Raw genomic sequence first — 15,693 nt, forward strand, 5'->3', positions numbered from 1 at the left:
ACAAATTCCGCCTCAGTTTCTTGAGATCACGCAGGATCTTGGGCTTTTGAAAATGAGTGTTGTGTACTAATAAAGCTCCTAATGTAGCCTAATGAGATTTTAAAGTGAAATATTTTTCTCTCCCACATTCAAGATTCAAAATTAAAAGCTTCGTCTGCCTTCAGCTCAGGTTGTGATCCCAGGGTTCTGGGACGGAGCCCCACGTGGAATGCTGCGCTCAGCGGGGCCCTGCTCCTCCCTCTGCCACTCCCGCTGCTTGTGCGCTCGCTCTCTGTTTCTCAAATAAATAAAATCTTAAAAAAAAAAAAAAAAAAGTAAAATCTTAGTTATAAGACTTAATGGCAAAAGCATTATAACTACCATGCTAATTATTAAAAATATGTTCCCGATTTCTTCTTCAGTACTCAAAACCAATTTTTTCCCACATGACAGTCTCCAGAGAAGTTTGCCCAGGAGCAGCGCAGCCTGGGTCACTTCATTGCTGCAAGCTGTCCTGCACATCCCCCAGCAGATCAGTGGAGAGCCTCTGGCTAAAAATATCCTTTTCAGCACTTTTCAAAGAAATGTGTTCCTTGGACCTCTGGGTCTCCAGTTCCATCTCGAGGGCCGTGAGAGCAAAATCCGTTTCATAATCATGTCCACGCGTCATGGGTCTCGTCCCTTCTGCTGACATTTGCAGTCCTGTTGCAGACGGCACGGTGGACGAAGCCGCAGTCACCGTGGCACACGCCTGGGCAGCAGGGCCACGCCGGGCTGGTCGGCACGGCGCTCTGCACCACCGTGCTCACGCAGGAAGGAGACGCCTGGGTGCCGAAGAGTGACCTCGATGAAGCGCTGTAATGTGGGAGGAGCAGCAAGTACCGGAAAGACCGTGCTAGGCAGCTGAGGTGTGGAGGTAGCCGTGTTTCTCATGGAGAACCAGTTTTTCTCCAAAGTAGAGTGGGCAGACACTGATTGTGCAGAGTTGTGCATTTGGTAGATGTTTTCTCAAGAAAGAAGTGAGACTGTCATCGAGAACAACTGATGCCTTGTTGCCGGTGATAAAATTTGAGTTTTCAAGCAAAACTGAGAATTTTGAAAAATATCCATCACCATGACCTTGACAGCTCCCCCACTCTGAGACTTCTCTGATGAGTTCGGAGTGAGATCAACAGATGTGACTTTTCCATGCGTCTACTGACACGGGTCGGCGCGGCGAAGGTCTGCGTACCTCGGCAGCTCGCGTTTTCAGATGATCGCTGCGGGACATCACAGAATCACCGCGTGTGGAAGGTCCATTCATGGTACAGGACAGAGTAACGGATCTAAACATCACAGATGACGACAGGGTTTTCAGATTCCACACTGCAAGTCACCTTTGAGATACCACCACTTTCTGAGTTGGAGCGTAATGTCAGAAACAGTGGCCACATCTGTGCCCGGAAGCTGCTCATCGACTCCTCACACTCCCATCCCCTCCGCTGCACGGCTGTGTGGGGCTGGATTCTCTCTGTGTGCTGCAGCGAGGCCGCACGGCAGGCCGTGCGGAAGCCGGTGGGAGAGCTGGCGGCCTTCTGCTAGGCCTGAGGAATTTCCATACACGTGGGACGCGTGCCACTCTGCTCACTGATTGTTTTTAACGTGTAATTAGTTTGTTACTTTTAAGTGTCTGTTTTCATTTTAATGATGTAAATATTGGTAGATCTGTTGCAGCCAAGCAAAAGCCCTTGGAGTCCTCAGTCATTTTTGAAAATACAAAGGGAGTTCTGAAAATAAAGGGTTTCAGAGTGGCTACCTCAGAAGCATTTCTCAGCCCTGACAGCAGCGGCACTGCACTTCTGTAAGAAGCGTTTCGTGATGTCCCACACTGGCCCTCCAGTGAAATACACAGGAAGTAAGATGACTTTGTAAATTCAGAATCCAGTTCTGCCCGGAGCCTGCTCAGTGCATGAGAAGCTAAGACGCTGTGCACGCCCATGGGAGGCGCACAGGTGGGATCACCGCACAGGACTGCTGAGGTGGCCGGGTGCAGGGACACAGGACAGATGCCCAGCCCACAGCCACGATGGAGCTCGTGTGATGCGATTGTCTAGAACCACAAAAAGTCTTGGTAAAGCTCAAACAAGACAAAGTAATGTCATCTGTCAGTATACACAGGAGTTGCTCTTCCAGGGGCTTCAGTGAGAAACTATGCTGAGGGGCGCCTGGGGGGCTCAGTGGGTTAAGCCTCTGCCTTCGGCTCAGGTCATGATCTCAGGGTCCTGGGATCGAGCCCCACATCGGGCTCTCTGCTCAGCAGGGAGCCTGCTTGTCCCTCTCTCTCTGCCTGCCTCTCTCTGCCTGCTTGTGATCTCTGTCTGTCAAATAAATAAATAAAATCTTAAAATATATATATATATATAAAAATCTGAAGGTGGTCCCCTTGGTTTCATGGAACATACTTTGGAAATTGCCACCCTAGAACACAGGGTAAAGCCTATGACACCCCTTTGATGTCCCTTGCCTGTTTTCGGGTGTCCTGGGGACCCATGGTCCTATTTGGGTGAGTTTGGGGTGAGCCGTGTCTGGGCTGCCCAAGTGTCGGCCCAAGGGATGGGGGTGCGCTCCCAGCCTCGGAGATGGCGCAGGTCTGTGGTAGCGGAGCAAAAGCCGATGGAGGCAGCTGCGATCCGAGTCGGGGCCGGAGACGCACCCAGAGCAGGGGACTAGGGCACTATGTCAGGTGGCAGAAACCACAAGAGTTCAGGAAATCGCCACAGAAGACTCCAAGGATGGGCGGCGGGGACAGTGTGAGCAGACTGGGCACTGAGACTCCTCTCGGACACGCAGACTTGCTCAGGACTTCACTCCAACCAGGCGTGTGTTTCTCCAGGACTGTGTGCGTCCGTTGGAAGAGACGGGGTCTCCGAGGTGTTTCTTGCCTCCTCTGGGCTTGCTAGCCCCTCAGTCCATCTCCTTTTAGTCTGGTCTTCATTTGGCTGGAGAGTAGTGGGTTTGCACTCCAGTGAGTCTGTCAGGCTTGGAAGATTTTGTGGGCTTCACTTCTATTTCACACTAAACCATTCTTCTGGTATGAACCTTAAATTCACGTAGGTCACAAACGGATGGAGGGTTTTAGGTTGGAGGTAACTTCCCGGTCCCTGTAGCTCAGCTCCCAGCTGATAGAAGCAGAAACCAGTTGGCTGCCTGGCTTGTCCCCAGTCCCACCGCCAGGAAGCCGCAGAGCCCACAGAGCTCACTGCTCCGAAAGCCTCCCGATTGGCTCTTCCTGGGTGCCCGAGCTGCTGCACATCTTGTTGGCCATCCTGTCTGCTCAAGTCCTTGCCCACTGTCGGTGTGGACTGTGTGTCGTGTTACTGTGGAGCTGCAAGAGGCTTTGTATATTCTGATTACGACTCCCACACGTGACGTGCACACACTTTGCTCCATTCTGTGGCCTCTCTCTGTCTTGGTGGTGCCATTTGTAGGACAGAAACTTTTAGTTTGGGTGCCTTTCTCATTCTCATTCTCAGTGACTGAGCTTTTGGGGTCCTGTCTATGAAACCATCGCCCACCCAGGCTTGCAGAGATGTGCCCGTTCTCCACGAGTTTACAGCCTCGCCTCTTCCGCTCAGCTCCCTGCTCCATCTTGAGTTAATCCGTGTGTGTGTTGTGGGGAAGGGGTCCAGCGCCGTGTTTTGATGGGGGGGTGCCCTGCCGTCCCGGACGTTTGTGGGAAAGACTGTGTCCCCGACCGAAGTGCCTGGATGCTCTTTATCATTCTTTACAGCTAAAGTCTTTTAGAGAAAAGTATCTTTTTCTGTTATTTGCAGTAAAACAGAGATTGGACAATATTTTCAAAGTACTCATTCCTGTGATGCTCTGTTGATGTGTTCACAGCCCAGCAGACCCGGTTACCCCAGTCCAAGGTCCAGCGAAGGATTTTACCCCAGTCCTCAGCACATGGTACAGACCAATCATTATCAGGTAGGCTCGTCCTTACGGACTAAGGCCTTGCCTTCTGTTCTGCAGGCTTGCGGGTGGGGAGGGACCCTGGAGATATTCTGTTCTTTCCTTCTGTAGATAGGACTGTGATTTGGCAAGCAGAAAGCTAAGAGAGTAATGTACCTTAGTGACCGTCTAAGTGGAGGCTGTGTCATCGGCCCCTTGGCCTTAAAGCAGCGCGGGCAGGTGCCCCCCCCGGCCCCATTTCTGTCCTCCGTTTGGGAGACATGTGGGGCGAAGAGCCAGTAATGAACAGGGTGGTGTTTCTGGAAGGCAAGAATAACATTCAAATCTACCTTAAAAATCAGACAAGATGCCGTATTGGCCAGGTGTGGACGGTGCCAGACTTGCAGGCAGGTATCTTATCAGACTAGACACGACCGTCCTTGAGAAAGAAGGACCAGAAGCAAAGTCAGTGATGTTTTGGCTTTGAGGGGAATGTTTGCTTTTTGGAGGTATGATTTACTTAGAGGAAATGCTCGCGTGTTCTGACAGCCGTGTACACACGTGTCCCCCACACCACACGAAGACAGAGCTTGTCTGTGGCCCTGGAGGGTCCCCTCCCCTCCTGTCAGTTGCCCGCTGCCCCAGCCGCGCTCCAACTGGTCCCACCTGTTGGTGTTGCGTGTTCTGGACTTGGAGATAAGCGATCGTCAGGGTGTCCTCTCGTGTGCTCAGCGGCTGGTACAGGTGTGACATCTGTGGTGACGTCCTGACGAGGGTGTCAGCAAGTCACAACTTTCTAATGCTGAGGAGTGGTCAGGTACATGTGTGTGTATGCCACGGATTGTGTCCCCATAGTCATGTTATTTGGAGAATCAGCCAGATCACTTCCAGGAAATAAATCGCTGCTTGTGATTTGTGTCGGCTGTGGCTCTCGTGAAGCCGCGCATTTGTGTCCTGAGCTGATGCTCGTCACCGGCTGACTCGGTGACCAGAACCAGCCTTGAGGGGGAAGCGCTTAATTGAGTGAGTGAGACAGAAAACAAGCCACAGGGAGTCCTTGGGCCCTTGTCCTGAGAGGGAGGAGCTGAAAGTTCCTTTAACTGCCGTCTCCTTTGACTGGAGGAGGAAAAAGGAGCAAAAAGAGAAGCAGGCTTACCGTGCCTCCTTCACGGGGTCGCTGCGGGTCACATGAAAGCATTTTTATTCCTTTACGTGCCTCCCAGCTATGATTTAAATCCAGGCCTCTTAGATCGGTATGGACAAGCACCTCGCGGTTAAGGGTCCTGAGGAGAGCTTGCAGGCCGTTCTGCGCTAGAGACGCTGCAGTCGGGTCCACGGCAGGCCCTTCACCTGCTCCGCGGCCTCCAGACCCCACTGTACGCGTTCTGAAGGGGGCCCAGGGGCATCACGCTGGGAACAAGCTCCCCAAGGTGACCTGCATGACTGAGAGCTCTGTTACGGGAGACACTGCTCTGAGCCCCACTTGCCCGGAGGAGGCATGAATCTCTGTGCCCCCAGACGTGTTTAGAGAAAGCAGAAGGCAGGCCTCCACGGGCCCTCAGCCCTCACCCAGGGCTCACTGGCCTGGGCCCCTTCCACCACCTGGGCTCTGATGCGTATCCGTGTGCGGCTGTTGGCCCCACCCCTCCGGAGCAGAAGCCCGTGAGGACAGTGGCTTGTCACTACTTCAAGTGCGCGGAACAGTGTGTAGAACAGAGTAAGGGTTCAGTGGCCGCATGGAAGCATCTGTATTTTCAGCAGGCAGAGGAATGATTCCGCTCTCCCAGGCCCCAAGTTTCCGTATCTGGTAACTGAGAATGATTACAGGACGTCGCCTGGTGCTTTCGTGCTCCTTCTTAGCCGGAAATGCTCATTGATCCTTTCACAGGGTTGGCGTTCCATAGAAAGCTGTCGCAGGATACTTGAACGGTCTCTGTTGTGCAAGTTCCTAAAAGTTGTCTGGGGGTAGTGTAGCCCTTCTGACCAAAAACAGTAGTGATATGACATTTATGTTCAGTAGAATTTTTATTGAAAACTTTGATTCTAGTAAACTGTGAGGATCATCTGTACGTCTTACTTGAAAGTTTATTGATTATATATTGTCAGTGTGCAGTTTTGGTATAAACAGTGCCTAGAGACCGGACAAGTGCACAAAGTCTTTGTTGAAGAATGTGTTGGTGTTTGGAAATCCTGGATCTGGCTGTGCATTATCTTGTTAAAGAATTAACTAAGCACCCTGGCACCCCAGCACGAGCCCAGTGAGTTACGGAAACTGCTGATTCTGCCCCGCCCCTCGTGACTGGGGGAGGAAGCCACCCAACGGAACTGCTTTCATTTCCTGCTGCCTTAGAGTATTTCTCCATCTGCACCTTCTGAGCGTCTTTCTCCGCCGCGATGATCACGGCTGGAGCACGCCGCCTGCGTCTCTCGCCAGCCCGAGTTCATTAGACAGGGGGCGCTCTAGAGCAGCGCCCACTGAGCCGCGTTTGTGGCCCCTGGTGCTGTGGCATCCCGGGTGCAGAGTTCCAAAGTAAATGATTTCTGACTTCCTAGTGTGTATCTGCACTACTTAATTACGCGGCCGCCGTGGATCACCTTTCTTTCGTGGAGAATCCATTTCCTCGCCTTTACCACCTTCCAGAGGCCCCTGCGTCCCTTGGCCTTGACCCTTCCCCCTTCAAAACCAGCAGTGCCCTATCCTCCGGCCACACTGCAGTAGCCTGTCTCCCCTTCTCCCCCTTGCGTGGGGAAGGAAGCCGCACATTAGGTCCACGCCGATGAGCCAGGGTCACCTCCCCATCTCTAGGCACCTAAGTTATAACCACCCATGGGAAGTCCCTCTGCCGTGTAAGCTCCCATAGCCACAGGCTCCAGGGATCTACACGTGGACATCTGTGGGCACCACTGTCCTGTTGGCGCGGTGTTCTCTGTCATCTGAGTCTCTCCCTTGTACGTGGAAAGCATGACTGTGCTGCCCAACATTCACAGGTCTCTGGCTATCCTGGATCCCATGGGGTCACGGCCATGGCTGGCAGCATCTACCCGGGCCAGGCATCTCTCTTGGACCAGACGGACTCCTGGAATCACAGAGCGCAGGAGATATCAATGTGGCAGCCCAGCGTGGAGGTAACCTGCATGTTTTTGGGCTTCTGTTGTTAGCTGATGAAGCTTTGCCTATAGTATTTTTTATTTCTGAATCCTAGGAGTTACTCGTTTTGATGACCAAATTCTAAAATTAAGGCGCTACATCTCGAATTGTTCCCGGTTCTGTGAATCCTTTTTACTGAAACAGAGACGCCACCATCATCAGCCCACCCGCCTGCAAGGCCGCGCACGGGACCGCACATTGTTAGCGCATGCGCGCAGCAGTTCTCGGGAAGGAGAGGGGGACAGTCTCCCGCTCTGGGGGCCATTTTCACCCCTACCAGATTTGCCTGGTGCACCGAGAACCCCTCCCGTAGCCGTTAATGTTGTTTCTTTGACTCCCGGAGCACCTGTAGTCTGCCACCCATGCCCTTGACCTTGGGGTGAGCACATCTGACACTTGCTCTGTGCTCCGTGGCGTGTGTGGGCTGAGCTTAATCTTCCTTCTGTTCTGGCCCAGACTGTGTTCAGTTCTTCACGGCAGCTGGCGGTGCCTTCTCCGCACAGACCTGGGATCCCTTCTTTCTTTTTAAAGATTTGCATCCATTCTTTTTAGAGAGAGAGAGAGAATGCATGCACACCAGTGGGGGCCTGATGCGGGGCTGGATCCCAGGACCCCGAGACCACAGCACAGTCCAAAGTCAGCTGCTTAGCCCACCGAGCCACCCAGGGGCCCTGGATTCTTTCTCGAGAATAAATCCCACAAGTGGAGCTGTGAGCCGAGGGACTCGGACTTGTTAGAGGTGCTTGGCCGCGGCTCTCTCGCAGCCTTCGGGCGAGTCGCTCCGCTGAGCAGGTCTGAGAGACCCTGTTTCCACCACGCTTGCTGTTTTGCTGTTCAGTTTTTTGTTTGTTTGTTTGTTTGTTTGTTTGTTTTTGGAAAAGCACAGGAAACAGTAAGGGCATCTGAGGTAGCCTGAGAATGATGCACTCTTTTATCATCTGCCCCCCAGGACTCGGCGGCGCTGGACCTGCGCGGGATCGGGCAGGTGTTGCCGACCCACCTGATGGAGGAGCGGCTGATCCGGCAGCAGCAGGAGATGGAGGAAGATCAGCGCTGGCTGGAAAAGGAGGAGAGGTTTCTGGTAATTGTGTTCCTAGTGATTGGGGCGTCTTCCGCTTGGGGAGTTCTGCCAGCGTCTGCATACTACAGATGATGGGCAAAGCTGGTCTTTTTCAGAACAGGACACAGCCTTTTCCATCCGGTCCCAAACACACGTGATCCTAGGTTATTGGCTTTTCTGGGATTTTTTTCTGGCCAGATTTCTAAGATTTGAGTCGGCGCATCACAGGCTCAGAGGTGTGACATCTCTGTGGCTGTCGCAGAAGCAGCTCCCCCACAAGTGTCCGCTGGCATCTCGTTCCTGCAGCACGTGGAGCCAGGCGTCCGGGCACCAAGCCCTCTTTCACAGCATTCCCTGTCCTGTGGTCCGACAGGCGCCTCCCCCACGCGCATCTGGCGGCCCCCGTCCACACCTGCTCTGAAGTCTCCTGCAGCAGAGGAAGTGGTGAGGCAGAGCGGTCTCTATGTGTCGCCTGACACGAGGGCCCTTTGGACTCCTGCGCCCTCAGCCTCAGAGCGCACGCCCCCGTCAGCCCGCATGACTAGATCAGTCTTCCTGGAGTGGCCTGAGAAGGATGACGGGACAGAGCCGGGACACCCACCGTTGCCACAATTTCAGGAATCATTACCTTTCCTTGGGTCATCCACAGCTGCTCGCCTATGCTTTGGTTCAGTAAACTTCCCCGAGGACGCGTCTGTGTCCAGCTGTGCACTGAGGGACCAGAGCAAGGGTGGGGGACGGTTCTCAGATCGCGCACAGCCTTCCAGGCACGGACACACTGAAAGCAGCAGTGAACGGCGTTAGGCCGCAGCAGTTTTGACCTGCACCGTTCATCAACGTGCGACCCTGATTTCATCCTGTGTGTGTGGCTCTCATTTTTTTTTTTTTAATTGTGGAGAATTAACCACGCAGGCTCGGGGAAGCCTGTTTTCACTCTCAGGGAGGCCAGTGGCCTCCACAGAGTGTGCTGGGCTCAGTGCACAAGCCTCTGGGCTCTGCACACGGGAGCGTGCAGCATGCCAAGAGGCCTGCAGACGGCACAGGTGCCCCCCGCTCCGTGACCGCCAGGCAGGACTAGTGCTCGCGTCCTCGGCACACACCTGCTCACATCTGAACACCTCAATCCTAGCTGACGTCTGCCACGGTGCCGGTCACTGTCCGACGTATTTGTCATAAGTGAAGTCAGCTTGTCCGCACGGCCACCCCACAAGGAGGAGAGGGGTCGGGAGTTCTATACCCGCAATTCTTGAAGGTTTTTTGCTTCAGAATTCAATATTTTTTTTACTTTAGAAAACCGGCCTAGTGTGGTGTGCACGCCACAGGCGAGGTCATGTTCTAGGAGCGTCCCAGAGGAAGAGCGGCGGTGTTCCTGCAGCAAAGCACGAACGCTCATATGCACGGGTGTAAATGCAGACGTCACCTCAGCTCGGCTGCGTTCTGCCATGAGAGTCACTGGCTTCAAATGCAAGATCAAATAAAAATTAAACTAAACTAAATTAAATTTTTGATCACTGGTGCTCTGTAAATTTTGGAGACAAGGATAAAAAGGAGTGTGCCCAGTCCGTGTCACCCTCACTGCAGGACAGAGAGGATTCCCGCCGTCGCCCAGCTAGCGTGTGACAGAGCCCAGAGCAGCCTGGGGACCTGCGCAGGGTCCGTCCTGGCTGCCGCACCATCCGCGCCCTCGAGGTGCGAGGCAGCATCGTGCGGGGGTACTCGCGTCCTCCCCACAGCAGGGTCTGAAGTGTGGCCAGCCACTCTGAGGGACTGCCTTTTGAACAGAAGTTTCAAACTCTCGAGAGTCTCCGTGACTGAAATCGAAGCTGACGGCAACGCAGGGCAAGCTGCGGACGGAGGTGCTTGTCCCCACAGGAGTCTGACAGGTTGGCCCGGAGCCGCTCTGGACCGCCCAAACGCCTGGCCTCTGGCCCCTCTCGGACATTCGTCCAGACAGCCTGTTGCCTGCACAGACGTGGGATTTCGAAAGTCGGTATTTCCCGATTCTCCAGACCGGATCTGAGGTATCTGAATACCGTCGCCTTGTGTAAGACCGACTACGCGTGACCCGAGCGCTGTCTCCAAGCCGCGGCCGACCGGCCTGCACTGCTCATCTGCTGGGGTACTGCACGCAGCAAGGGGTCAAGGGCGGTGCCAGTGGCCAGATCGGTCGAGCCACGGCTGAAGGAGCCATTGGAATCTGCAGGGAAGACAAGTCCAGGGAGGACCACTGGCAGAGGATGAGCCTGACTAACGGCGTGGGTCAGGAGACTGTTCTCAGAAATCCCCACCCGCTCTCACGGACCAGAGCCGTGGGACGCAGCTCCTGAGCTCAGTGCCGACCCCGTCTTCTGAGTGGTTTTGGGGCCCGGATGGCTCGCTGGGGGGCTTTCTCTTGTCGTGGACATGGTTTCCGTGCAGTGCACGAACAGGCCTGGATCGGGTATGGTTCGGTGCCTTCGGTAAATGTGTGAGTCCGGGGACCCCACGCCCACGCACAGGACGTTTCCAAGCCCCCACACAGCTTGCAGATGGTGTTCGAAGTCTGTTCGCGAAGCTGCGTGGAGGGGCCCCCGGGGCTCTGGTGCGCGCCGCACCTTGCCTGCGGGATGGCCTGGGCACTGTGGCGTCCCCAGTGGGCATGTCTCCGGAGCTCAGGACCTTGCCCAGGGTTTGTCCCGGCCTCCTTTACTGCTCACCGTGTTTTTTAAGTGCGCGTCTCCCTTCCCTGCCGGATGCCTGCCTGGCTCTAGTGCAGTCGCCTTCACTGAGCACGATGGTTGTGTGCTCTCTGCGCATATGCTGGTGATTTCTAGACCCTGCTCTTCTGTTTTCCAGTATCCAGCACATGAACTCGGATTTCCTCGGATTTTCTGTTGCTTTTTGCCCCATTTTGAGGCATAAGTGATCTACTTGTGACTTTTTAAAAAGCATTTCCTTTCTTCATTTTCAGTGTTCGTACATACCTCGTAACATCGTGTTCCTATTCTGAAGTTTCTCTCGCAGACTTTCATACTGAATAGGTCCTCACCTGCTTTCATTTTTAAAGATGTTGTCTGTAATACCTTTTCTGTTAGGTATTTTAGGGTTTGGGGAGGGGTTTTTTGTTTGTTTTTTAAGAATAACTCGTGAGGACATTGACATGATGAATAATGTGTGACATTTTGCTTGGGATTGGGCCAATCCCTCATTCCAGAGTCAGTCCCTACTTAAGGCATAATTGGTCATTCTTTTAAGGTCGTGGCGTGTGTCACTGTTTCCCATTAGAATTTAGTATTGCTCTCCGTAAGTGAGAATGACTTCCCTGTTGTCGTTGTGGCTTCAAGATCAAATCGGTACCGGGGTCACAGGGCGGTCAGATAGTCCCGACCCTGTCCTTAATTCGGGTGTTCGCAAGGTAGGCCTTGTAGGTGGTAGGTCTGAGGGCAAGTGTGTACTTGAGACGGGGGCCTCCTCCGAGCGGGAGTACCAGGCAGAGCCCCGACTGTGACAGAGAGGTCTGGGCACGGGAGGGGAGGCCCAGCACATGCAGCCTTTGGGGAGGGCTGAGTAGCTGGAGGACCCAGCAAGGGTCAGTCCAGGGACATCTGGGGAAGACATTCCAGGAAGCCAGCATGCCTAGCACATGGGCCCAAGGACACCTGAGCACAGAAGGACGACCACGGCGCACGGAGAGGGACAGACAACACAGGACGCCTTAGGCCATGGCAGGTTGGGGGAGCCAGGGGCCAGCACGTGGGAGGTAGCAGGAAAACAGTGAGCACACTGCGTGTCGGCACTCCGCGTGATTACTCCTGGCTTGGACTCTCGTTTTCAGGAAGGCGTTACTAGAAAGAATCCAGACTCCAGAGTCAGCCAAATGAGAATTAAAAATCCTAGTTATTAACGACCCCTTAAAAATTGTTTAATCTCTCTGCTTGCATTTAGTAATCTGCTCATCTGTAGCATAGTTACCTTCTCTAGAGAGCGCAGGTAGTAGGTTCTCCCGGGGCTGGGTCGAGGATTAGGATGCATAGCTCGTACTCAGGTGGGCAAGGAGGGAACTCACGGTTCTTCCTCCAAGGGCCGTCTCTGCCTCCCAGCTTGTTCTCCAGCGCCCGTGTGAGCTGCGCTGCTGAGACTCCAAACTCCTAGATCCTATCCTGCATCCTGCAGAGTTCCCAAAGACCGTCCCGGAGTGCCCTCCAGCTGCTCCGGACCGAAAACTAACATAACAGACTCAGTGAGAGAGTGAGCCGCTTTCAGGGGTTCTGCAAGGAAGCATCGCTTCTATTAGATTTGCTGGTTGTTACACATAAGCCATAATTCCTTTTTGCTGGTAGAAGAGCTCCCATCAGAGGCTTATTTTTAGCAGCTAGGCAGCAAGGCCTCTGCTTTGGCCGGACCTGCACGTACTCCCAGGATGTGGAGTCTGGGGGCAAGAGGCAGCCTGTCAGTGAGGAAGGGTGAGTTTCTGGGTTTTTTCCTAAACCACTGTAGACGTGATATCCTCGTAAAACAAGGGGCAATTAGTAGAAAAAAGTTTTTTTTTTTTTTTTTAAGAAATTTTTTTTAAACATATGTGAAATATGAGCCAGATTGTTTTTATGAACTCCACCAGGCCTAAGAATTACTATTTCAAGTTGCTCTAGAACTTTCTAAAGATGCTTGCCTTCTGTTTGTCTCATTATGACCTGGTGACACACTGTCCCTGACGCTCAGTAGTCCTCAGGCCACGCTGGGCATATCACCACCGCTCCCTTCCACAGGGTAAGCTTCTGCACCCTGCCAGAGGGCCTGTAGATTTGTTGGGAAAATTATCTTCCAAGTTACTTTGTCAGAAATATTGTCCAGATTTTTTCTAGTAGTTGAGACTCAGCTGCTGTCGATCTAACCTCCCATTGTTAGGACTCAGCACTGAGTGTGGGGACTGCTCTTAGTTCCGGCGGCTACCTTTTCTTGAGTGCTCTGGGGAGTCGGTACGTCCCCACGTGTCCCCATGCTCGCGCTTGCCCAAGGCCACACGGCTCTGACCTACGGCTCTTGTTCCTTGTGCTGGACCCGCTCCCCGACCCGCTCGTGAACTCTCTGAGATGGCTGTGTGCCAGCGAGCCCCCCGCCTCATGGGCTGTCCCACACCGGCTGGCCCCTCAGTCTGTTCAGAGCATATGCCTTCGCATCGGGCCCTGCTGCCAGACAGACTTGGGTCCCCATTTATCTTCCTTCCAGTGTGCACAGTAGTCGAACGTGGCACGGTGCGCAAGACAGAATTTTTTTTTTTTTTAAGATTTTATTTATTTATTTTGACAGAGAGAGAGATCACCAGTAGGCAGAGAGGCAGGCAGAGAGAGAGGAGGAAGCAGGCTCCCCGCCAAGCAGAGAGCCGGATGCGGGGCTCCATCCCAGGACCCTGAGATCACAACCCGAGCCGAAGGCAGCGGCTTAACCCACTGAGCCACCCAGGCGCCCCGCAAGACAGGATTTAATGTTAACGTGAGAAAGTCCTCTCTATGTAAAGCCTGCAGTGTGGTCTGGAAAAGGAAATGAGTGTTTAAGCTGTTTCTCCTGTCACACAGACCCAGTCAGTCTGAATGATGATGAGTGCCAGGACAGGGCACTCGTGGGGGGGGGGGGGGGGGGCGGCAAGGACAGGGTCACAAGACCGCCTCTGGCCCGCTTCTCCTGAGCCAGGCCGCATCCCTCCTGTGTTCCTTGCATCGGCCACATTGAAGGAGAAGGGACTTTGGAAAGCCTCACGTTTGAAGTTTCTAGAGGAATGGCCGTGAGCGTAGAGCCCACACCGCGACTGTGGGCTGCCATGTCCCCAGAACCTGAAACAGAGCCTTCAGCCCTCACCAGCTGCCCACGGCGACGTGGTGCACATGCCACACAACACAGAGCTCACAGCGCTGCTGTTCTTCGGTACCAGGAGCTGGAAATAACCCACCTGCCCGTTCCCACAGACTCGATCAGTGACACAGTGGCTACCGCACGACAGTGAAACTGGGAAAACCCCAACACACATCCGCAGGGAGGGGCTCACAGAGATAATGTCCACCAGACACACAAGGCACAGGGCCGTGCACATGACGCAGTTCACTCGTGTGAGCTCTCTGGGGTGCGGCCGGATCGGTCCCCTCCTGCGGCGGAGTCGGGTCTCAGCTCAAGCCCGCTGCAGGCGTCCGCGGTGTTGAGTGGGCGCACGCATCTCTAAGAGTGCACGGAGCTCGTACACGCGGGATTTGTGCACTTGGCTGTGCACGTTATACCTGAGCTAAGGAAGGGAGGGAGAGGGCCTGCCTAATGGGGGGGTGGGGGCCCGCCCCCGGCAGCCTCAGACATTCTCGCCATTTGTGCTCTATTTGGGTAAGATTTCGGTATCAGTTTCCTCTTCTCATATTGCTATCTCCAAATCTAGAATATTGTAAGAGGGAACAGGAAGGTTTTGTTTCACCAGGAGCGGCACCAGTAACGGATTCGCTTCTCTCAGACGGGCTGAGTCTGGCTCCCTGAGTCCCCCGAGCTGGCACTCGTCTCTCAGGCTGTGTCGTCCATGTGAGGAAAAGGCTTAGATATTTCTGCTCCCAGCACACAAGTGGACTTTATAGAGACAGGCTTTCTCATTTTAAAATCGAAGTCCTGTCCTGGGGAAAGTTTTAACATGAGGGAGTTACTGTGAGTCGGAAAAATAAGTCATCTCATATTGTTTCTGTGGAAATAGATAATTCATGTGAATGCACGCAACACAGCACCTAATTCTGTGACGGTAAATGTCATTTGCTTTTGTTTAAGTAAAAAAGTAAAGTACTTCCTCCAGTTCAGGGTGCCTGGCTGACTCATTCAGAAGAACGTACTTGATCTCTGGGTCATGGGGTTAAGCCCCACATTGAGTGTAGAGCTTCCTTAAATAAACAAACAAACTTTTAAAAATATCTATTTCTGGAGCACCTGGGTGGCTCAGTGGGTTAAAGCCTCTGCCTTCGGCTCAGGTCATGATCTCGGGGTCCTGGGATCGAGCCCCGCATCGGGCTCTCTGCTCCGCGGGGAGCCTGCTTCCTCCTCTCCCTCTGCCTGCCTCTTTGCCCACTCGTGATCTCTGTCTGTCAAATAAATAAATTATATCTTTAAATATATATATATATATATATATATATATATATTCCTACAGTTACAAGTACTCGCTAACTAGCTGTTACCTGACGACACACCTCACGTTGCCTCAGACAGCTACGGCTGTTCCTCATTTTATCACAGACGTTGTGTTCTTTCCGTGCTGAAAGTTTGTGGCAAACCCTGCGCTGAGCAAGTCTGTTGGTGCCATTTTCCCCACAGCATTTGCTCTCTTCATGTCTCGTGTCATATGGTGGTGGTTCTCATGGTGCTTTAGACGTTCTCATCGTCACTAGATTTCTGGGATGATCCCCAATCTGTGGTCTTTGAGTACAAGTGTAGTTGCCGCGCATGAGCCGTGCCCACAGGAGCTGGAGAACTTCGTAAACACGGTCTCTGTGCGGCCGCTCCGCGACCGGCCAGCCCCGCATCTCTCTCGCCCTCTCCTCGGATAGCCCTGTTCCCTGACACAACAACACGGAGATTAGGC

The 15,693-nt window shown here is 53.4% G+C and overlaps 1 protein-coding gene across 16 annotated transcripts in view; it reads left to right on the forward strand.

Annotated features, from left to right (window-relative positions):
- The window catches only part of PTK2 (protein tyrosine kinase 2), a 248,122-nt gene that overhangs the window by 214,053 nt on the left and 18,376 nt on the right, over positions 1–15,693 (forward strand). For all 16 annotated transcript variants that reach the window (XM_059165537.1, XM_059165536.1, XM_059165535.1 and 13 more), the window contains 3 exons: positions 3,859–3,945; positions 6,898–7,035; positions 8,007–8,138. In XM_059165537.1, the coding sequence (XP_059021520.1) occupies positions 3,859–3,945; positions 6,898–7,035; positions 8,007–8,138 (357 nt within the window). The remainder of the gene's footprint in view (positions 1–3,858; positions 3,946–6,897; positions 7,036–8,006; positions 8,139–15,693) is intronic.

This window comes from Mustela lutreola, chromosome 3 (assembly GCF_030435805.1).
Source record: "Mustela lutreola isolate mMusLut2 chromosome 3, mMusLut2.pri, whole genome shotgun sequence".
Lineage (NCBI taxonomy): Eukaryota > Metazoa > Chordata > Mammalia > Carnivora > Mustelidae > Mustela > Mustela lutreola.